This window comes from Globicephala melas, chromosome 14, assembly GCF_963455315.2.
Source record: "Globicephala melas chromosome 14, mGloMel1.2, whole genome shotgun sequence".
In the NCBI taxonomy this organism is placed as follows: Eukaryota; Metazoa; Chordata; class Mammalia; order Artiodactyla; family Delphinidae; genus Globicephala; species Globicephala melas.
The window spans coordinates 999,859-1,021,460 of record NC_083327.1 but is presented as its reverse complement, the minus strand read 5'-3'; the positions used below and the strand labels follow the sequence as shown (position 1 = coordinate 1,021,460).

The 21,602-nt window shown below is 38.4% G+C and overlaps 1 protein-coding gene across 1 annotated transcript in view; it reads left to right on the top strand.

Annotated features, from left to right (window-relative positions):
- EYS (eyes shut homolog) overlaps window positions 1–21,602 on the top strand; it is a 1,661,361-nt gene that overhangs the window by 1,591,133 nt on the left and 48,626 nt on the right. Inside the window, exon 38 of the mRNA XM_060283543.1 lies at window positions 7,424–7,598. Coding sequence (XP_060139526.1) covers window positions 7,424–7,598 — 175 coding nt within the window. The remainder of the gene's footprint in view (window positions 1–7,423; window positions 7,599–21,602) is intronic.

Here is a 21,602-nt window from a genome sequence, read left to right as displayed (position 1 = left end):
ATAAGCAACTTAAAGGGAAAATTATAAATGACAAATCATTGAAAGGCTTTCAAATCTAATTAAAAATAGCAAAAGGAGGGGACCTTCAAGATGTCATAGGAGTAAGATATGGAGATCACCTTCCTCCCCACAAATACATCAGAAAAAATATCTACATGTGAAACAACTCTTACAGAAAACCTACTGAATGCTGGCAGAAGACCTCAGACCTTCCAAAAGCCAAGAAACTCCCCATGTACCTGGGTATGGCAAAAGAAAAAACAGAGACAAAAGAATAGGGATGGGACCTGCACTGCTGGGAGAGAGCTTTGAAGGAGGAAAAGTTTCCATACACTAGGAAGCCCCTTCATTGGTGGAAACGGGGGATGTGGGGAGAAAGCTTCAGAGCCACAGAGGAACCCACAGCAACAGGGGTGCAGAGGGCAAAGCAGAGAGATCCCTGCACAGAGGATCAGTGCCAACCAGCACTCACCAGCCCGAGAGGCTTGTCTGCTCACCTGCCAGGGCAGGTGGGGACTGGGAGCTGAGGCTCCGGTTCGGAGGTCAGACACCAGGGAGAGGACTGAGGTTGTCTGTGTGAACACAGCCTGAAAGGAGCTAGTGCACCACAGCTACCTGGGAGGGAGTCTGAGAAAAAGTCTGGACCTGCCAGAGAGGCAAGAGACCATTGTTTCAGGGTGCACGAGGAGAGGGGATTCAGAGCACGGCCTAAACAAGCTCCAGAGATGGGCACAAGCTGCCGCTATCGGTGTGGACACCAGAGATGGGCATGAGACACTAAGGCTGCTGCTGCAGCCACCAAGAAGCCTGTGTGCGAGCACAAGTCACTATCCACACCTCCCCTCCCCGGAGCCTGGTCAGCCCGCCACTGCCAGGGTCCTGTGATCCAGAGACAAATTCCCTGGGAGAAAACACAGCAAGTCTCAGGCTGTTGCAATGTCATGCCAGCCTATGCTGCCGCAGCCTCACCCTGCATTCCAATTATGACTACAGTACACCTCCCTCCCCCTGGCCTGAATGAGCAAGAGCCCGCTAATCAGCCGCTGCTTTAACCCCATCCTGTCTGGGTGGGAACAGATGCCTGAGGGAAACCTACACACAGAGCTGGGGCCAAATCCAAAGCTCAACCCCAGGAGGTGTGCAAACAAAGAAGAAAAGGGGAAATTTCTCCCAACAGCCTCAGGAGCAGTGAATTAAAACCCCACAATCAACTTGATGTACCCTGCATCTGTGGAATACCTGAATAGACAACGAATCATCCCAAATTGAGGAGGTAGACTTTGGGAGCAATTGTAGACATGGGGTTTGCTGTCTGCAACTGATTTGTTTCTGATTTTATGTTTATCTTAGGTATAGTGTTTGGCCCTTGTTATCATTGGTGGATTTGTTTATTGGTTTGGTTGCCCTCTTCTTTTTTAAAATTATTTTTACTATTATATATTTTCATTTTAATAATTTTATTTATTTATTTTTCTTTCTTTTTTTCTCCCTTTTCTTCTGAGCCTTGTGGCTGGCAAGGTCGTGGTGCTCTGGCTTGGTGTCAGGTCTGAGCCTCTGAGGTGGCAGAGCTGAGTTCAGCAAACTAGACCAGCAGAGACCTCCCATCCCCATGTAATATCAACCGGCAAGAGCTCTCCCAGAGATCTCCACCTCAGTGCTAAGGCCCAGCTCCACCCAACAGCCAGCAAGCTCCAGTACTGGATAGCCCAGGCCAAACAACTAGCAAGACAGGAAAACACCCTACCCATTAGCAGAGAGGCTGCCTAAAACCATACTAAGTTCAGAGACACCCCAAATCACAGGACGAGTTGTGGTCCTGCCCACCAGAAAGACAAGATCCAGCTCCCCCACCAGAACACAGGCACCAGTCCCCTCCACCAGGAAGCCTACACAAGTCACTGAAACAACCTCACCCGCTGGGGGCATACACCAAAAACAACGGGAACTACAAACCTGCAGCCTGCGAAAAGGAGATGCCAAAAACAGTAAGTTAAACAAAATGAGAAGACAGAGAAATATGCAGCAGATGAAGAAGCAAGGTAAAAACCCACCAGATGGACCAAATGAAGAGGAAATAGGCAGTCTACCTGAAAAATAATTCAGAGTAATGATAGTAAAGATGATCCCAAACCTTGGAAATAGAATGGAGAAAATACAAGAAAGTTTTAACAAGGAACTAGAAGATTTAAAGAGCAAACAAAAAATGATGAGCAACACAATAAATGAAATTTAAAATTCTCTACAAGGAATCAATAGCAGAAAACCTGAGGCAGAAGAGCTGATAAATGACCTGGAAGATAAAAGAGATGAAATAACTGCAACAGAGCAGAATAAAGAAAAAAGAATGAGAAGAATTGAGGACACTCTCAGAGACATCTGGGATAACATTAAACACACCAACATTTGAATTAGAGGGGTCTCAGAAGAAGAAGAGGAAAGAAAAGGGACTGAGAAAATATTTGAAGAGATTATAGTGGAAAACTTCTTTAACATGGGAAAGGAAATAGTAAATCAAGTTCAGGAAGAGAGTCCCATGCACGATATATCCAAGGAGAAATACACCAAGACACATATTGATCAAACTATCAAAAATTAAGTACAAAGAAAAAATATTAAAAGCAGCAAGGGAAAAGCAAAAAAATAACATACAAGGGAATCCCCATAAGGTTAACAGCTGATCTTTCAGCAGAAACTCTACAGGCCAGAAGGGAGTGGCAGGACATATTTAAAGTGTTGAAAGGGAAAAACCTACAACCAAGATTACTCTACCGAGCAAGGATCTCATTCAGATTCGAAGGATAAATTAAGACCTTTAAAGACAGTGAAAGTTAAGAGAATTCAGCACCACCAAACCAGCACTACAACAAATGCTAAAGGAACTTCTCTAGGCAGGAAAAACAAGAGAAGGAAAAGACCTACAAAAACAAACCCCAAACGGTTAAGAAAATGGTAATAAGACCATACATATTGATAATTACCTTGAATGTAAATGGATTAAATGCTCCAACCAAAAGATATAGACTGGCTGAATGGGTACAAAAACAAGATCCATACATATGCTGTCTACAAGAGACCCACTTCAGACCTAGGGACACATTCAGACTGAAAGTGAGGGGATGGAAGAAGATATTCCATGCAAATGGAAATCAAAGAAAGCTGGAGTAACAATTCTCATATCAGACAAAATAGACTTTAAAATAAAGACTATTACAAGAGACAAAGAAGGACACTACATAATGATCAAGGGATAAATCCAAGAAGAAGATATAACAACTGTAATTATTTATGCATCCAACATAGGACACTTCAATATATAAGGCAAATGCTAGCAGCCATAAAAGGGGAAATCGAGAGTAACACAATAATAGTAGGGGACTTTAATCCCTCACTTTCACCAGTGGACAGATCATCCATAATGAAAATAAATAAGGAAACACAAGCTTTAAATGGTACATTAAACAAGATGGACTTCATTGATATTTATAGGACATTCCATCCAAAAACAACAGGATACACTTTCTTCTCAAATGCTCATGGAAAATTCTCTAGGATGTCATATTGGGTCACAAATCAAGCCTCAGTCAATTTCAGAAAATTGAAGTCATATCAAGCATCTTGAAATAAAAGGAATCCAAATTGGAAAAGAAGAAAAACTGTCACTGTTTGCAGATGACATGATACTATACATAGAGAATCGCAAAGATGCTACCAGAAAACTACTAGAGCTAATCAATGAATTTGGTAAAGTAGCAGGATACAAAATTAATGCACAGAAATCTCTTGCATTCCTATACACAAATGATGGAAAATCTGAAAGAGAAATTAGGCAAACACTCCTATTTACCATTGCAACAAAAAGAATAAAACACCTAGAAATAAACCTACCTAAGGAGACAAAAGACCTGTATGCAGAAAACAATAAGGTGCTGATGAAAGAAATTAAAGATGATACAGACAGATGGAGAGATATACCATATTCTTGGATTGGAAGAATCAGCACTGTGAAAATGACTATAATACCCAAAGCAATCTACAGATTCAATGCAATACCTATCAAACTACCACTGGCAGTTTTCACAGAACTAGAACCAAAAAATTCACAATTTGTATGGAAACACAAAAGACCAGGAGTAGCCAAAGCAATCTTGAGAAGGAATAATGGATCCGGAGGAATCTGGCTCCGTGACTTCTGACTATACTACAAAGCTACAGTCATCAAGACAGTATGGTACTGGCACAAAAACAGAAATATAGATCAATGGAACAGGTTAGAAAGCTCAGAGATAAACCCACGCACATATGATCACCTTATCTTCAATAAAGGAAGCAAAAATATACAATGGAGAAAAGACAGCCTCTTCAATAAGTGGTGCTGGGAAAACTGGACAGCTACATGTAAAAGAATGAAATTCGAACACTCCCTAGCACTGTATACTAAAATAAACTCAAAATGGATTACAGTCCTAAATGTAAGGCCAGAGACTATAAAACTCTTAGAGGAAAATATAGGCAGAACACTCCATGACATAAATCATAGCAAGATCCTTTTTGACCCACCTCCTAGAGAAATGGAAATCAAAACAAAAATAAACAAATGAGACCTAATGAAACTTAAAAGCTTTTGCACAGCAAAGAAACCATAAACAAGATGAAAAGACAACCCTCATAATGGGAGAAAATATTTGCAAATGAAGCAACTGACATAGGATTACTCTCCAAAGTATACAAGCAGTTAACGCCACTCAATATCAAAAAATCAACCCAATCAAAAAAATAGATAGAAGATATAAATGACCATTTCTCCAAAGAAGACATACAGATGACCAACAAACACATGAAAAGATGTTCAACATCACTAATTATTAGAGAAATGCAAATCGAAAATACAATGAGATATCACTTCACACTGCTTAGAATAGACATCATCAAAAAGTCTACAAACAATAAATGCTGGAGAGGGTGTGGAGAAAAGGGAACCCTCTTGCACTTTTGGTGGGAATGTAAATTGATATAGCCACTATGGAGAACAATATGGAGGTTCCTTAAAAAACTACAAATAGAACTACCATATGACCCAGCAATCCAATTACTGGGCATATACCCTGAGAAAACCATAATTCAAAAGGAGTCATATAGGGCTTCCCTGGTGGCGCAGTCACTGAGAGTCCGCCTGCCGATGCAGGGGACACGGGTTCATGCCCCAGTCCGGGAAGATCCCACATGCTGCAGAGCGGCTGGGCCCATGAGCCATGGCCGCTGAGCCTGTGCATCTGGAGCCTGTGCCCCGCAACGGGAGAGGCCACCACAGTGAGAGGCCTGTGCAAAAAAAAAAAAAAAAAAAAAAAGAATCATGTACCATAATGTTCATTGCACACTATTTCCAATAGCCAGGACATGGAATCAACCTAAGTGTCCATCGACAGATGAAGGGATAAAGCAGATGTGACACATATATACAATGGAATATTACTCAGCCATAAAAAGAAAAAAAATTGAGTTATTTGTAGTGAGGTGGATGGACCTAGAGTCTGTCATACAGAGTGAAGTAAATCAGAAAGAGGAAAACAAATACCGTATGTTAAGACATATATATGGAATCTAAAAAAAAAAAATGGTTCTGACAAACCTAGGGGCAGGACAGGAATAAAGACGCAGATGCAGAGAATGGACTTGAGGACATAGGGAGGGGGAAGTGTCAGCTGGGACGGTGTGAGAGAGTAGCATTAACATATATACAGTACCAAATGCAAAATCGATAGCTAGTGGAAAGCAGCTGCATAGCACAGGGAGATCACCTTGGTGCTTTTTGACCACCTAGAGTGGTGGGATACGGAAGGTGGGAGGGAGATGCAAGAGGGAGGGGATATGGGAATATATGTATACTTATAGCTGATTCACTTTTTTATACAGCAGGAACTAACACAACATTGTAAAGCAATGTTGTACTTTATTGTACTCCAATAAAGATGGAGTTTTTATTAAAAAATTAATAAAAAATAAAATAATAAAAATTTATATATAATAATATATTATTATAATATATTATTCCATATATTATTTATAATTATAATTATATTTATAATTAAATATTATATATAATATATTTATATTTATATATATTTTTGCATATATAAATATATATAGTTATATATAATATTATATATTATATAATATATTATATAATAATAATATATTATATTATATATTATATAATTATATATATAATTATATATATTATAAATATATTTAATTATATATATTATATTATATATATAATATATAAATATATAAATACAATATATATTATATAAATATAATATATTATATATATATTATTATATATATTATATATAAAATATAATATAATATAATATATATAATAATATAATATATATTTTATATATAATATATATTTATATATTTATGTATTATATAAATATATATATTTATATATTTATTTATATATATTTATATATTTATATATAAATATATAAATATATGTATTTATATATATTTTTATATATTTATATAATATATTATAAATATATATTTATAATATAAAATATATATTTATAATATAATTGTAATTAATTATATATAATTAATATTAATATATTATTATATTATAATAATTAAAATTTTTTACTAAAAATTTATTTTATTAAAAAATAAAAATAGCAAAGGCATTTTATTATTTATTTCCTTTAAAAATAAAGCAGACAATAAAGTCTTGCATTGTGGTGCCTGTGAAGAGGCGGGAGTCCCTGTGTTTGGTGCGGGAGACATAACTGTGCAAAATATCCATGACACTTGGGCACGCTGCAAAGCACCCATATCTGTTACCCTAGTAGTTTTCCTTCTGGAAATTTATACTAAGGAAATACTTAGCAAATGCACATGGTATACATATAATAAATTTCTTATAGCATTATTTTTAATACCAAAAAAAGAAATGAGTCAATAGTTCAATAATTGAAATTTAATTAAGTATATTATGATCTAAGAGACTATTATGCTATCATTGAAAAATAGTTAATGCTATGAGAAAAGAGTTAAAGGTATTTATGCTCTACAAATTTTTGGTACAATATATATATTAAATATTTCATGCAAGATTCTACTTTTGTTTAAAAGAAAATACAACTAAGAATAGAAAAAACTCTGTATATATATGTATATGTGTGTATATATATATATATATATATATATATATTTCTCAAAATGTTAATAACTGTTTTCTCTGGAGTGGTGATATGGTAGATGACTTTATTTTTCACCCTGTGCTTCTGGGTTTTTTTTTCATTAAATTAACATGTATTACTTTATTTTGAAAAATGTTCCTTTAAAAATGAAAAATAATTGTCTTCTTGTTTTATCCATTTCTTCCATTTTTTAAACTGAAGTATTTTTTTCTCTTTTCAAGGTTGTATTTTTACTCTGCAAGTTCGCACTAAGAAGAATGGCCATTTCAGAAGCCTGGGGACGCCTGAGGGCCGCCCAAATGCTGGGCGCAGCGTTGGCCAGTGTGATGCTTCTCCCTGTCGCTTGATGAAATGTGGCAATGGTGGGACGTGTGTGGAGCAGGGATCGACTGTTTAGTAAGTGTGACATTATTAGGAAAGAATGTGGCAAGTTGTTTGCATTCTACCTGGTCCCCTACTCGCGCAAACTAGGAACACAAACTGACACTTATTTAAAATATTTTTATGGAGACTTGCTAGATGACTGGGGGACAGATAAAGGAAACTAGAAATGGATCAGCACAGCATTTATGATAATGAAAATGAATCACTACATCTCATTACAGGAAAAAATAGACTATCTTAAATTCATGGTGTTGAGAGTGTTGCCAGAGATGTTCGCCATACAAGGGTTTACAAGGGCTCACATTTGTGATTTGCTTTTATATTTGGGTTTGGGCTCCCTTAGAAAGGAGCCTCTCCTCTCTAGGTGGACCCCAGCAAAACTGTACAGTTTGGTTTCTGAACTACTTTAATATAAAACAAAATGTGAGTCTGTTGGGTGGGAAGAAAATAAACAAAGGAATGTTGTCTTATAAATAAGTTACTTCGTTGAGCATGTCCTCGTGCATAAGTGGTATATGATGGGCTCCAGGAATACCCCAAATAAAGAGGAAGGAAGCTCTCTGTCCTTCAGTTCCTTCCACTGTGGCTACTCATACATTTCTATGTCTCATACACGCATGAGATGGATAGAAAACTGATTTGTCAAAGTTTTTCTCCCAGGACACATCAGAAGGTATGACTCACTGCTAACACTGGCTGATTGCAAAGAGTGGGGCAGAGGGGAATCAGAGGCTCCCCTGGAAGACGGGGGAGAGCACATGTAGTTTAGAAAGCCCCAAACAGTTCCCCTCCACCTCCACACTAGAAAATGATCAAAAACAAAGTGCAACGTTCAAAGAACTGATCATCACTGTACCTTGGGCTGGAGAGGAAGCACATAGGACGCGGGGGGGAGGAGATGGTCACTAGATCTTCCTGTTTCTTACCAAAAGCACTCCAGTGACTTCTCAGGACATGTAAAATAACTAAACCCTTCCTCATGAGCTATAAAGCCCTACATGATCTGGCCCCGCCCCCCTCAGACCATCTCTCTTCCTCCTCACTCACTACAGTTAACCTACTTTTATCTTTTGAACACACCAAGCTCATTTCTGTTTCTAGACCTTCATGCTATGTCTTTCAGCTGGAGGACCTTCGCCTTCAGTCTCCATCTGGCTGCCTCCTTCTTGTCATTGTCTCACCTCCTCAGAATGGGACTCCCTTTGACCAGCCCAAAACTATCCCTCCCTCCGATCATTCTCTATCACATTATCATATTTTACTTTCTCCATAATATATCATTGTCCTATTTTGTTTATTTATTGTTTGTTTATATATTGGCTATTATTTTTCCCTGAGAATGGGCCTGATCTCTCATATTACCAGTGTATCTTCATACCTAGAAGAGTGCCTAGCATAGAACAGGCATTCATTAAGTATTCGTTCAATTAATGAATCAATGAAAAAGTAGAAGGAATCTTAATTCCAAAAGTTCTAAGCAAACATACAAATGGAAGGACAAGCACGGAGACTCCATGCTCACGTTAATGAAGCCAAATTGACTAAACTGGATAGTCTACTGATTGGCTATGAGAAATGGGACAGAGGAAGTATAGAAGGATGCAAAACTTACATGAAAGGTAACAGATTTGATTTATATCAAGAATGAGATGCAGACAGTTCCTGAGCAGGAAAGAGCCATGGTAAAGACAGATGTATGCAAGTTATCTCAACATCCCTTTGCAGGATGGGTATATTGGGGAGTTATGGGAGACAGATTTGGAAATCCAAAATAGTCATAGATAAGAAAATAAAAAATTAATTTAGAAGATATTGCAGAGAAATATTCATGGTGTTTTGTGATCTACTGAATACGACATTGTGACAGGAAGGCTTGTAGGGAGTCAAGTCTAAATTAATCCAAACTAAGTATGAATAAGCTTGCTATGTTTCGGGATGTCCAAGATACCTAATGTGCTTTGTAATATGTTAGAAGTGTTAGCTGAATTTTATGGAAAAATTTTAAGAAAAACATGTATAGCTTGATCAAGTCCATAGAAGTGCTAGGGACAAGCCCTGAGTCTTGTGATGCCACCATCAGAGAACAATATTTTTTGGCACTAGCTTTACCACTATGATTTTATCTTTACTTAATTACAATTTTTACTAAAACCTTTTACTTGCTTTACAACTTATGCAGTCTATTTGTCCCATAGCTAAGCTTAATTATTTATTTATTTTTAAGCTTAATTATTTAGAGGCACAAATTTACCTCATTTTATCTAAAGAAATATGGACATTCTTCAGGTGACTTACTAGGTGTTTTTGTTATTTTTTAATGTGATAATAAATAAACTGCTAATAATAAAGAATGCAATAATTCAGAATGGGAAGTGGCAGGAAGAAAGCACATGGAGTTGAAGGTGAAGGCAGGAGATCCATCCCAGCTCTTCATTATCCCTATGGAACAAAAGCCCTACGGGTGTCCATTTCAGAGCCACATGTGTTTATCCTGAATATATAGCACCAAGTTTAGATATGTTGTCAACCCAAGTTCACGTGCCCAATGCACATGGAGGCCAAACAAACTGAAACACCCAAGTTTGGAGCAGAGAAAGGTTTATTGCAAGGCCAAGCAAGGTGAACGGGCAGCTCATGCTCAAAATGCCCAAACTCTCCAATGGTTTGGAGGCAGGAAAGCTGGAGCCAGGTACAAGAACAGCCTCCTTATGCATAGACATTAGGCAGAAGGCAAAGCCATCTCCCAGTTTTGCACTAAATGAGGCCATGACACAAGGAGAAATGGCATCTAAAACAGAAAATCTGTAACATCTGAGCAAGAAACTCTGACCATGAAAATTGTGGAGCATATGCACTTTGCAGTAAGAGATAGATAGGCTTCAGGTTAAACTGTTGCAGCAGGTTTGTTGCTGACCCTTTGAGATAAACTAGTATTAGTATGATGAGCCCTAAACAGATGAAAGATGAGGAGGCCCACCTCAGCCTCCACATTCTTGTGGTCAAGGAGGTTTCCCAGCCTGACACACACACAGAGGGCATCTCTAGCTGTCCTCTAGTAGCCTTGGACACATTGTAATATCATTATAATATCATTAGCATTGCAGTTTTTACCCACCTCCACCCTGTGGGTTTTCACTTACGTGCTCATGGGAAAGATTCAAAATGGTGCCTGGTGGAAGCCCAAATAAGAAATTGAAGACAATGTGATCATAGGGGAGGGAAAGGGGAGGCACCCTCATCTAAATCTGGAAGATTAACCCCATATTAACAACCTAGGCTGTCCCTATCGTGTGTTCCTCACTCTCAAGGACATCCATGCTCTTCTCCAAGTGTGTAACTTTTGCTCCTGCCCTAAATAAACTGCTTCTTGATGTGCTCTCCCACACGTACTGTGCTTCTAATATGTGCCTTATAACCTTGGTCTCTTTGTGGAATTCTTTCTCCAGAGAAGACAAGAACCAAGGTCCTCTCACCTGCCAAAATCAAGTTTGGGGTAAGAATTTTTACAGGCAAAATTTGTGGAAGGGCTGCAGGGTGTGTGACTTTCTTCTGATTGGTTGGTGGTGAGGTAACAGGGTGGTGTCCCAAGGATCTCAGTCATTGGCTTTCTGGTTCCAACCAGTCTGGGTCCACATGCTTGTGCTCAGCCTGGAGTTACCATCCTCCACCTGGGTGGGAGCCTTAGTTCCTGTAGAAGAACTCAGAGACATGTGCCAGGTTGTTATGTATATCACCCAGGGAAGAACCAGGACCCTGCCCTATCCTGCACTGCTGCTTCTTTCTGCATTTCCTCACTCTCCTAATTAGTAACTCTTTGAATCTACCCTTTGGAACTCAGGGGAGGCCAAGGAGACTGAAAGTCTTTTTCCTACAAGCAAGAAACAAGGGACATGGAAAGGTTTGGGGCCCCAGAAGGGCCCCACAGTGTCCTGCTCAGTTTAATCCCCTTTTCTTTGATACTCCTCAATCTTGAGGGGAATAGGATTGGACAAGAAAGGCAACAACATTTTGGATAGAGAGGTGAACTACAAACTCAGCAGAGGAGCTCGGTTTTAGGGAGACTCAAGTTTCAGATAGACACTTAGAACTATTTGCAAATGATTTTGATTAATAAAGAACATTTTCTTGATTTGTGATAACAAAAGTAATACCTTACAATTGACCAGCACTTTGTGGCTAACAAAGCACTTTTTCCTTACATTATTTCCATTGCTCCTAATTAAAACTCTCTAAATTAGTCAGGGCAATTATCCTGGTCCCAATTTCACGGATGGGACACTAAGCCCCAGAGATTATGAGTGAACCAAGATGAGGCCTGAGAGCCTTGTAAGTAGTTCCACAGGACCCAAAACCAAATCTTCAGTCTCTGAGTCAATATTCTCTACAGAACCTAAATAGTAAGGACCATTTTTAAGATAATGTAACAAAAGCTCTTTATCTGCTGGATGTAATCTGTTCATTTATTCTTAATTTTTAAAAAACAATGTTAAAGATATACCTTCAAATGGCATTTTGTATTTTCTCCAAGGTGGAAGTACCTTCCCTGCTAACACATACCCTGGAGATTTCATGAGTTCCTGTGTGGGTGGAAAGTTGTGTCTCACAGCCTAACAGGAGAGTCTTGATCTGAATAAAAAGTAGACTTGAGTAATAATGTACGACGGGAGTGATACCACTGACACGTTTCCTAACAAGATCCTAAAGTCTTTCTCATCAAAATTGTGACCAATGTTTGGGATCATCTTATTGATATAACAACAAAATACTTAGTATATTAACTACATGTGAAGCATTACTGTAGAGTCAGAAATAGCTCTTGTGACTATTATATAATGACATTAAAATTATGGCTCCCTGAACTTAAAAGATGTGAATGTATGGTATGTAAACTATACCTCAATAGAACTATTTAAAAATATTAATGTTTCCACTCATGGACATTTAGCTCCAGTAACAGCAGAAGTTTAAGGAGAATTTTATTCTTTTTGACAGTTTTTGTAATTCTGTTCTAATCTCAGTAAGAATCCTCTTTTTAAAAGAAAAATATGTGTTTGGTTTTATTTTGTTTGTTTTTTTGCGGTACGCAGGCCTCTCACTGTTGTGGCCTCTCCCGTTGTGGAACACAGGCTCCGGACGCGCAGGCTCAGTGGCCATAGCTCACGGTCCTAGCCACTCCGCGGCATGTGGGATCTTCCCAGACCGGGGCACAAACCCGTGTCCCCTGCATCAGCAGGCGGACTCTCAACCACTGCGCCACCAGGGAAGCCCAAAGATGTGGTTTTGTAACATACTTTTCAATAGTGTTTAAGAAGTTTTCCTCTATCCTTGACCTAGTCCCAGGCTCTTAATTTTATATGACTCTATGCTTTTTCACCCAAAGCAGAGTAATATTAAATTGAATTTCTAGGTAACATTATAGACAATTCAAAACTAAAGTTCAGTCTTTTCCTGAAAAATAACTAATGTACATAATAAAATATTTTTTAAATGCTCAAGAGGCAAGTCCTAACCCAGAGGCATAAATTTCAGTGTTTGGAATCAATTTTAAAAGCTAAATCTGAAAGGTGGTCAAAATGTCTCAACAATACACAGCTTAATGGTACAAAAGCTTTTTAAAAGAACTCAAAATGCTCCCCTGTAGTTCTATGCCTCACAGCTGGGGGTGGGAGGCATTGTTCCCGCACCAAGTAAGGAGGGGTGGGGTCTGATGAGGCTGGACCCGGCGCTGGGCTCCAGCAGACTGAACAAAGCCCTGCTTTCCTGCTCCGAATACGTCAGCACACACAGACCCAGCTGCATTCGAATGCAATGTCTCCAATGAGAGGAGGATAATAAGGCAGTATTACATCCCAGTAAGGCCTTTGTGCTCTTGGGATGAACTCTGATGCAACAGGAAAAACATAGTAAACTATTGCTGTTGTTAGTAGGTAGCCAAGTTTTGAAAAAACTTTTTTCTATAGTTCTAACTTAGCCCTATATGTTCACATGTTTGGTACAATGTGCTCCTTTTTTTGTTGTTTGTTTGTTTGTTTGCTTTTTAATTGGGGTACAGTTGTTTTACAATATTGTGTTACTTTCTACTGTACAGCAAAGTGGAGTTCCCTGTACTATACAGCAGGTTCTTATTAGTTATCTATTTTATACATATTAGTGTATATATGTCAATCCCAATCTCCCAGTTCATCCCACCCTCCACCCCCCACCCTGATACAATGTGTTCTTAAGCAGATTTTACTTCATTTAAGTTGCACTTTGCTTAACCCTAAAATCATATTTTGACAGTGACTGAGGGCAATATGCAGATGAGTTCCTTTAAGAAAAGTACAGTGTAAGAAAAGCAAATCTTAGAGAACCAAGCTAGATGTAAAACTGAGCAGCACAGACAGTAAGTACAATAGGAATTCAGAGAATGTGGATATAAAATGTGAATCATCAGAGATTTATACTAAGTTCATAAATGAGGTATACTTACAACATAAACTGATCAGTGAACACAAAAGCTCAGTGACCCAGGGTTTTCTAATTATTGGCTCACAGATGCCTTTAAGAATCAGGTGAAAGCTAAAAATCCTTTCCCCTGATCAATGGACATACTTAGGACACAAAATTTACATAAAATTTTAGAGGTTTACAAACTCCTTAGATCCCAGTCAGAGAGACCCCCAAACTCTCCAAATTAAGAACTTAATTTCTTAGTCCTGTTCCCAGCACTCCCCCGCTGGACTATGTGATTGTTTGCCAAGTAGTGTCCTGTTGCCTAAACTCTCCTTACTCTAATCCAGGTTGTCTCCTCCTAAAAGCCTCTTTGCTCCTATCACTTTCCCACCCAAAATGTTGTTTTTCATTGCCAAAGCAACACAGTGTAAATCCTTTAATCTGTCATGCAGGGTGTATCATGACTGGATGTCAACCTATCTGTTCCTGCTATAATTTTTTTCCCTGCAATATACTCAGATTAATTGTATCACCCTGTCCAGCCTCTGGAGAAACACTCCCCTTACCAAGCAACCAACTGCATGTAGCTAGCTTAGTAACTCACTACCTTGCATTAGTTTTTCCTCCTTTCCCCCCACTTTGCTTTTCCCTCACTCGTGCTTACTTGCCAGAGGATTCCTTATTTCCTTGGAATTGCTTTTAGTCTCTGTTTTCTAGGGATTCCAAGTTAAGACGGATAGTATTTCTTAACTATGAGATTAGCAAAGAGCTAAAAAAATTGACTCATCTAGTAGTGAGGCTGTAGAGAAACAGGCACTGCAGTTTACTAGAGCAAACTCTATTTGTTAAAGCAAAAGATGTTCATCCCTAGATTGTAAAGCTGAACAGTGGAGGACTCTGCAGCTATAAAGCTTATCTGTTGCTATGGAGTGATCCTCAGGATACATTCGGTGAATAAAGGGTAAAGAAACATGTAAGAAAAGGGAATGATAGTTAGATGTAGATAAATAGATATAAGTATATATATATAGATACACATAACACACATATGCTCATTATTTTTTTAAGAAAGGAAGATTACAGAAAAAAATTATAGATAGTTACTTATAGAATGAGGAAGAGAACAAGGGAAAGTGATAGGATGAAAGCTAGGCTTTTCAAAATACAATTTGCTTTACAGTTTTACTGGAGACTAGGGAAATGTTTCACCTGCTAAATCAAAAAATGAAAAAGAGTAATTCTTAAAGAAAATAAGAAAATAAATGAATTTAACCATATTTCAAGTTGGTGCCATAACCAAGTATAGAGACTTAATTCAATTGATTTTTTAAAGTATTTTAGCTGTACAGTGGGTTATAGTCTAAGGACAAAAAGAATCATAAAGCTATCCTAAATTGCATCCTGTGGTCTTGATATTAGTGGTAGCACTGTTATTGTTATTTTGGAACTACAGATAAAAATAGCTAGATAGCAAGATTCTAGATGGCTGGCTGGCTGGATGGATATAAACAAAATTAGTAATTATGTTACTATTTACTAATTATGTTAATATCATTAGGAACAAAGATCTTCAGCATAAGAGGAAAGAGATATAGACATAAAATGAAAGAAGTAAGAATCTTTTCATCTTTATTTTGAACTAGAAATAACATATGAATTCATGACTTAATTTTCTCTTTCTAAAAAACTTATTCCTTAGCTATGTCCACTAAAGTAACCTAGAAACAATAATAACCCAGCAGCAATGAATAGCTCTAGTGTCAAAATTGTCATCTCCAAATGCCATTTTCCACTAAAAATAAATCAGGACTTCTTGGAGACTTGGACATTCAAGTCTGGGGTAGGAAATGTATGCTATGCGCCTGGATGTCTTCTTGTGCCTGAAAGTGAGAGATATCAAAGACTACTAGGGCCGTTGAAAAAGAAGACAGGAGCCAGCTTAAGGAGACTTCCACTGACCAAAGATGGGATGACTTCAGAAATACACAGAATAACGTCTGTGATGGCTTTAAACATGCCAGTATGTAAATGCACATGGTTGTTACAATACTCCACCCACCCCCACCAAGGGAGGAAAAGAAACTTGTCTCCCTAGACGTTGCTAGTGCACCACTCATTTATTCTGCAGTTTGATGAAGAGGAAGTGTTCAACCTTCCTTTCCTATCAAGACTGTATTGCAGGAATGGTAGCCAGCTTCCAAGCAGCCCACGGGGATTCTTGTCCATGGTAGACACATCGTCCTGCAGTCTCCTCCCACCTGAGTAGGCTGACTTGTGCAAATAATAGGATATTCTGGAAATGACAGTTTATGACTTCTGTCTTCCTTAAATTATTAAATTTAAGGGTTAAATGATCCTATCCACTGAACAGTTTTAATAATAGTCACACTGTATTTCATCTAGTCCCTGGGGCAGTGGGATAGAGGATGAGTTTTCAGGTGACAAAGCCTGAAAACACAGTGACTTATTATGAGTCATTATAATAAATGTTTATTATTGCTTTAAGCCATTAAGCTCTGAGGTAATTTATTGTGCAGCAATAGATAACACTAAATAATATTAACTAGCCAGACAGTGGATGAGGAGTAATTTTTAATAGATCTGAGCTAATAGTGCAGGATAAATAATAGAAATGAGAAACACCATTTTGTAACCACCAAGGAAATAATGGCTGCTTGAACTACTCAGTGAAAGGTTGATAGAAAACTATACAATGGTTGTATCAAGCTGACGCCACTCGAACCAACTGATCAGTCATAACATAATTAAATGTAGAACAAGCATTGTGTGCCTCTAATGTGATGTATTTAGAACTACACAGTCCCACCCATAAAGCAGCCCAAATGTGAATCTAATAAAGCCTCTATATCTATAAGTTTATGAGAAATATGGGCAATAGAGGAAAACAAGCTAACTGACATTATAAGGATATAAACAACCAAATCCAGAATGGAAAATTCTACTGGACAAGTGACACAAAAATAGCATGTGTGGGAAGAAATGCAGAGGGAGAATTTTTATCTCAGTAACAAGCCTTAAGACACATAGTGTGTGGGCTTCCCTGGTGGTGCAGTGGTTGAGAATCTGCTTGCTAATGCAGGGGACACGGGTTCGAGACCTGGTCTGGGAGGATCCCACATGCTGCGGAGCAACTAGCCCCGTGAGCCACAACTACTGAGCCTGGGCGTCTGGAGCCTGTGTTCTGCAACAAGATGAGGCCGCGATAGTGAGAGGCCCGCACACCGCGATGAAGTGTGGCCCCCACTTGCCACAACTAGAGAAAGCCCTCACACAGAAACGATGAGCCAACACAGCAAAAATAAATAAATAAATTACTAAACTCCTACCCCCAACATCTTCTTTAAAAAAAAAAAAAAGAAATACTGTGCAGGTGCATTTGTGGAACTTATTTGGGTGCTGATGAATTGTCAAAAAAACACTTTTTCAAGACAATCATAATTAGCTGAACACAAAAATTAGATGACAGGAATTAGTGTTAATTTTGTTGGGTCTAATACTATTGTGGTTTTCTTTTTTAAAGTTTCTTATCTGTTAGTGATACATACTATAGTATTTACAGATAAAATAAGACTTGCTTCAAAAGATTTTGGCAAGGGCTTCCCTGCTGGCGCAGTGGTTGAGAGTCCGCCTGCCGACGCAGGGGACACAGGTTCGTGCCCCGGTCCAGGAAGATCCCACATGCCACGGAGCGGCTGGGCCCGTGAGCCATGGCCGCTGAGCCTGCGCGTCTAGAGCCTGTGCTCCGCGACGGGAGAGGCCACAACAGTGAGAGGCCCGCGTACCACAAAAAAAAAACAAACAACGAAAAAAAAGATTTTGGCAAAAAAATGTGGTGGAGAAAGAAACAATGAAACTAAAGAGCTGAGAATTGATAACTTGAAGCGGGCAACGGATTCAAGGAGGTTCATTGATACTATTTTTTTTTCTACTTTTGTATACATTTGAATTAAAAAACAATAGTACACATAATTCACATTTTGTCTAATTTGTAAAATTCATAAGGGATAAAATAAAAAAAAATATTCATGATCACACCAGTTATAGATAACTACCTTTAAAATTGGGGGATGTTTTATTCCAATCTTTCTCCATCTTCAGTTCTTAGCTGCCGAAACAAAGTAAATCCATTATTTGGTGCCACCTATGGAAAACGTATTTGAAGGATGTAAATTATAAATTAAATTCCTACTTTCTGTTCCTCTATTATTGAAGTAGCTAGAAAATAAGAGTCAAAAGTAAGGATTCAGTGTAGATTTTATCAAGCCTCTCTATTACTGTGGCTTAAGGGGAATAATTTTTCTCTCTTGGTTTTTGTGTAACTCAGATGTCATTCACTTTCTATAAGATCCTTGAGATCTGCATAAACTATGAAAGTCCAAAGACCGTTCCAAGATTAATGCAGATTCCAGGAGAAAGGTGAATGTTCTCAAAGCCATCTCTGGTTCCATGGTCCTGCTTCCACCCACACAGACTCTACTCCGGACCATGTATGCCTAAAAGTGACAATCAACCTCTTTGACTTCTACTAAGTTAACAAGGCCACTCACACTTTGAGATGGATCAGACTGTTTATGTTGGTGCAGGGGGACAGGATGCATGCAGATATAGAAGGGAAATGTTTATATCCACTTAAACAACTCTCATCCTGTGTTTTGGTCATCCCACCATAGCAGTGAATACATGGTCATTCCACCCCATCTCTTTGTCTTCTTGTCATTGCTTCATATTGCTCCAAATGACTCTCTAGGTTAGAATAAACCAAATTTCCCTCCTGGACTTGGCCAGAGCAATTTAGCTATTTTCTTTTTATAGTACAGGTTTATGCTCACATTAATGCAACTAGGGTCCACCATCTACTCCAAGCAGCTCACCTAGAGAGTTTCCCAAAGACAATTCTCTCTTTAAGAGGAGTTGAGTCCAACTGTTAACATAATACGTTTGGGCACTTACACCTGGAGAACAGAACCATTAGGATTGAGGCCCACAGATGGCTGCCAGTACTTTTATTAGTGTGTAAAGAGTAATTGCATCTCATCCTTCTTACTCCATGAGGTATCATCAAAGAGTTTGGTGAATGATCTCCCCAGCAAGGGACGGAAGGCCATAGGGTAACGTCAGCAGGTAGAGTGATGGTCACCACCCTTCCCTGTAAGTATGTTGAGTCTTTACATGACCACATTCCAGTGTACAGGGAGCCCCATTTGTTTAACACTTGTTTGTATATTTTTCAAAGGCTTAAATTTTGAGCATGTCATTTTGATATCCAATAAATTTTAGCAGATAAAATGATATCCATCATATCACACGTACCTTATTCTCCCAACTTATTATTCAGATGAAAATAAGTTATATAGGAAAGCAAAGTGACATTAATGAAGCCATCCAACACAACAAATGGTCTAAGGAAGAGGAGATTCAGCTGTTTCTCTTTTCCTTTAAATCATGGAGAAATATGTTATATGTGCAGAAGTGGAATCCTTCAGGCCATATGCTCCTGCATTGCTAAGCAACATGCTTTTATTCCATTATTCATATGGCTTTATTATCACACCACATAGATTTCATTTTAAGTGATGTATCTGTGATTTTCCGTATGCATAGAGAACTCACAAATCTGTAGCCATAAATTTCTTACAGATCTAGCTCAAGGTGAATTTTCTCCAAGAACTTTTTCTTTCTGCTCTCATCTCATAATGAGAATTCTAAAACTCTGCCCTCATTAGGCTCAATATGTATAAAAGACTTTCTCTAATCCAAAGCAACCAGAATCTGTATGATGGGTAAACTGAAAAAATAGAGTAACCAGGGGTTATACTTTTCTACGTCGCTTTCTCAACCACACACTGAGGACTAATAATTACATTTATCTCATTGAATAAATATGAGAATGAAATGAGTTACTACATATAAAGTACTTAAAATGGTGCCTGGCACTAAGGTGAGGCCCAAATAAACTTTGAACAGTATATTTTATATGAATCACATATATATTATATAAATGCATTGTTATAAATAAATTATCATAAAGCCCTTAGGGGCAATACTATGTTTTCTGTTTTGTATTCACCCTGGTATAAAATACAGTGGGGCATGGCACTCATTCTGTGGTGAAAAATTAGTAAGCAAGTAAATGATGTTTAAATGATACTAAAACAAAAAATATTAAACCTTCTATCATCTCATTTCCAATTAATTTTTATACATCAATGTTTATCCTAAACTTCAGAAGTCTTAGAATGGTCTAATTACAAGGAAGTTAAATTCTTCATGTTGAATATGACTAACATTTTCTTCTGCATTGTCACCTCTCCATGTTTAGAGGTAGAAGAACCTGCAAATTGTTCTTTATGTATTAAGAATTGAGGATAGGAAACATTTAGGGATTGGACCTGAGATAAGAAAACAGTTCTATGTATAGTATCAATGATTCCTCAGGGTTTTTTAAATATTCTTAGCTACTATCTAGTGGATGCTTCAGCCCTTTGACTGCTATGCTGCTTAACTCACAAATCTGTCTTACATTCTCAATATTCAACAAGTTCAAGAGCCAGTTCATTAGGTACTTAAAGGGAGAAAAAAGGCCTGTTATCACCTGCTCTCACCTCCAACTCAGTATAACTAAAAGTAGATTTTTATATTTTCCTACTAAGCTATATTCTTCTCCGAATGTCCCTATTCCCAATAATGGCACCATATTCTTTCAGTCATTTAATCCTGAAACCCCAAAGACTTCCATGAGATTAAGAGACAAAGAGTAGTAGTTGTGGTGGACCCCCTCTCCCATTACCAGCCATGTAATTTGCTTACTGATCTGATCCTCAAGTCTCTGCCCCATAATAGGAGGCTGAGGACAGGAGTCCCCTAGGAGGGCTCTCGGGAGGACTGAATGAGCCAACATACTTGACGTGCTTAGCAGGGTGCCTGGCACAGGTGAGCTTCGGAAACGTTTTCTGTTGCTAGGATCTTTCGTCTAGGTACCAACACACCTACCAAGTGCTTCTCACACCCCCGTCAACATTTCCATCCTCAGAGCCATTTCCCTGCCTAGGCGACTCTGCATCCAGCTATCTCCCTAAACGAGTCATGACTCAGTCATTCACTTATTTATTCCCAGGATGTTCAATGAAAAATTCCAATATGCCAGGAACTGCTTTAGGTCCTGGGCCTGCAACAGAGAGCAAAGAGCCCTGACCTCTACTCCCATGGAATTACTGATCTAGTGTAGGGTCAGCACGCCATGGCCTACAAGCCAAATCTTGTCCAGCACCCGTTTTTGTGAATAAAATCGGGATACGGCCACGTCCATTCATTTGTGGATTGTCTGCAGAGGCTTTCAACAGTTGGAAGATCTGAGTTATGGTTACAGAGTCTGACGGCCCACAAAGCAAACTGTACAGTGTCAAAGCTCAGTAAGATCCCACCAAGAGTAAACCTATATCACTAGAGCATTTATGGGGTCATCCTATACATACCCGGTCAATATTCTTCAATACAGCTCATCATTCAGGTCACTCCCTGCACATCTCTGTGTCACTTACAGGTTGAACCCTCTCAGCCCGC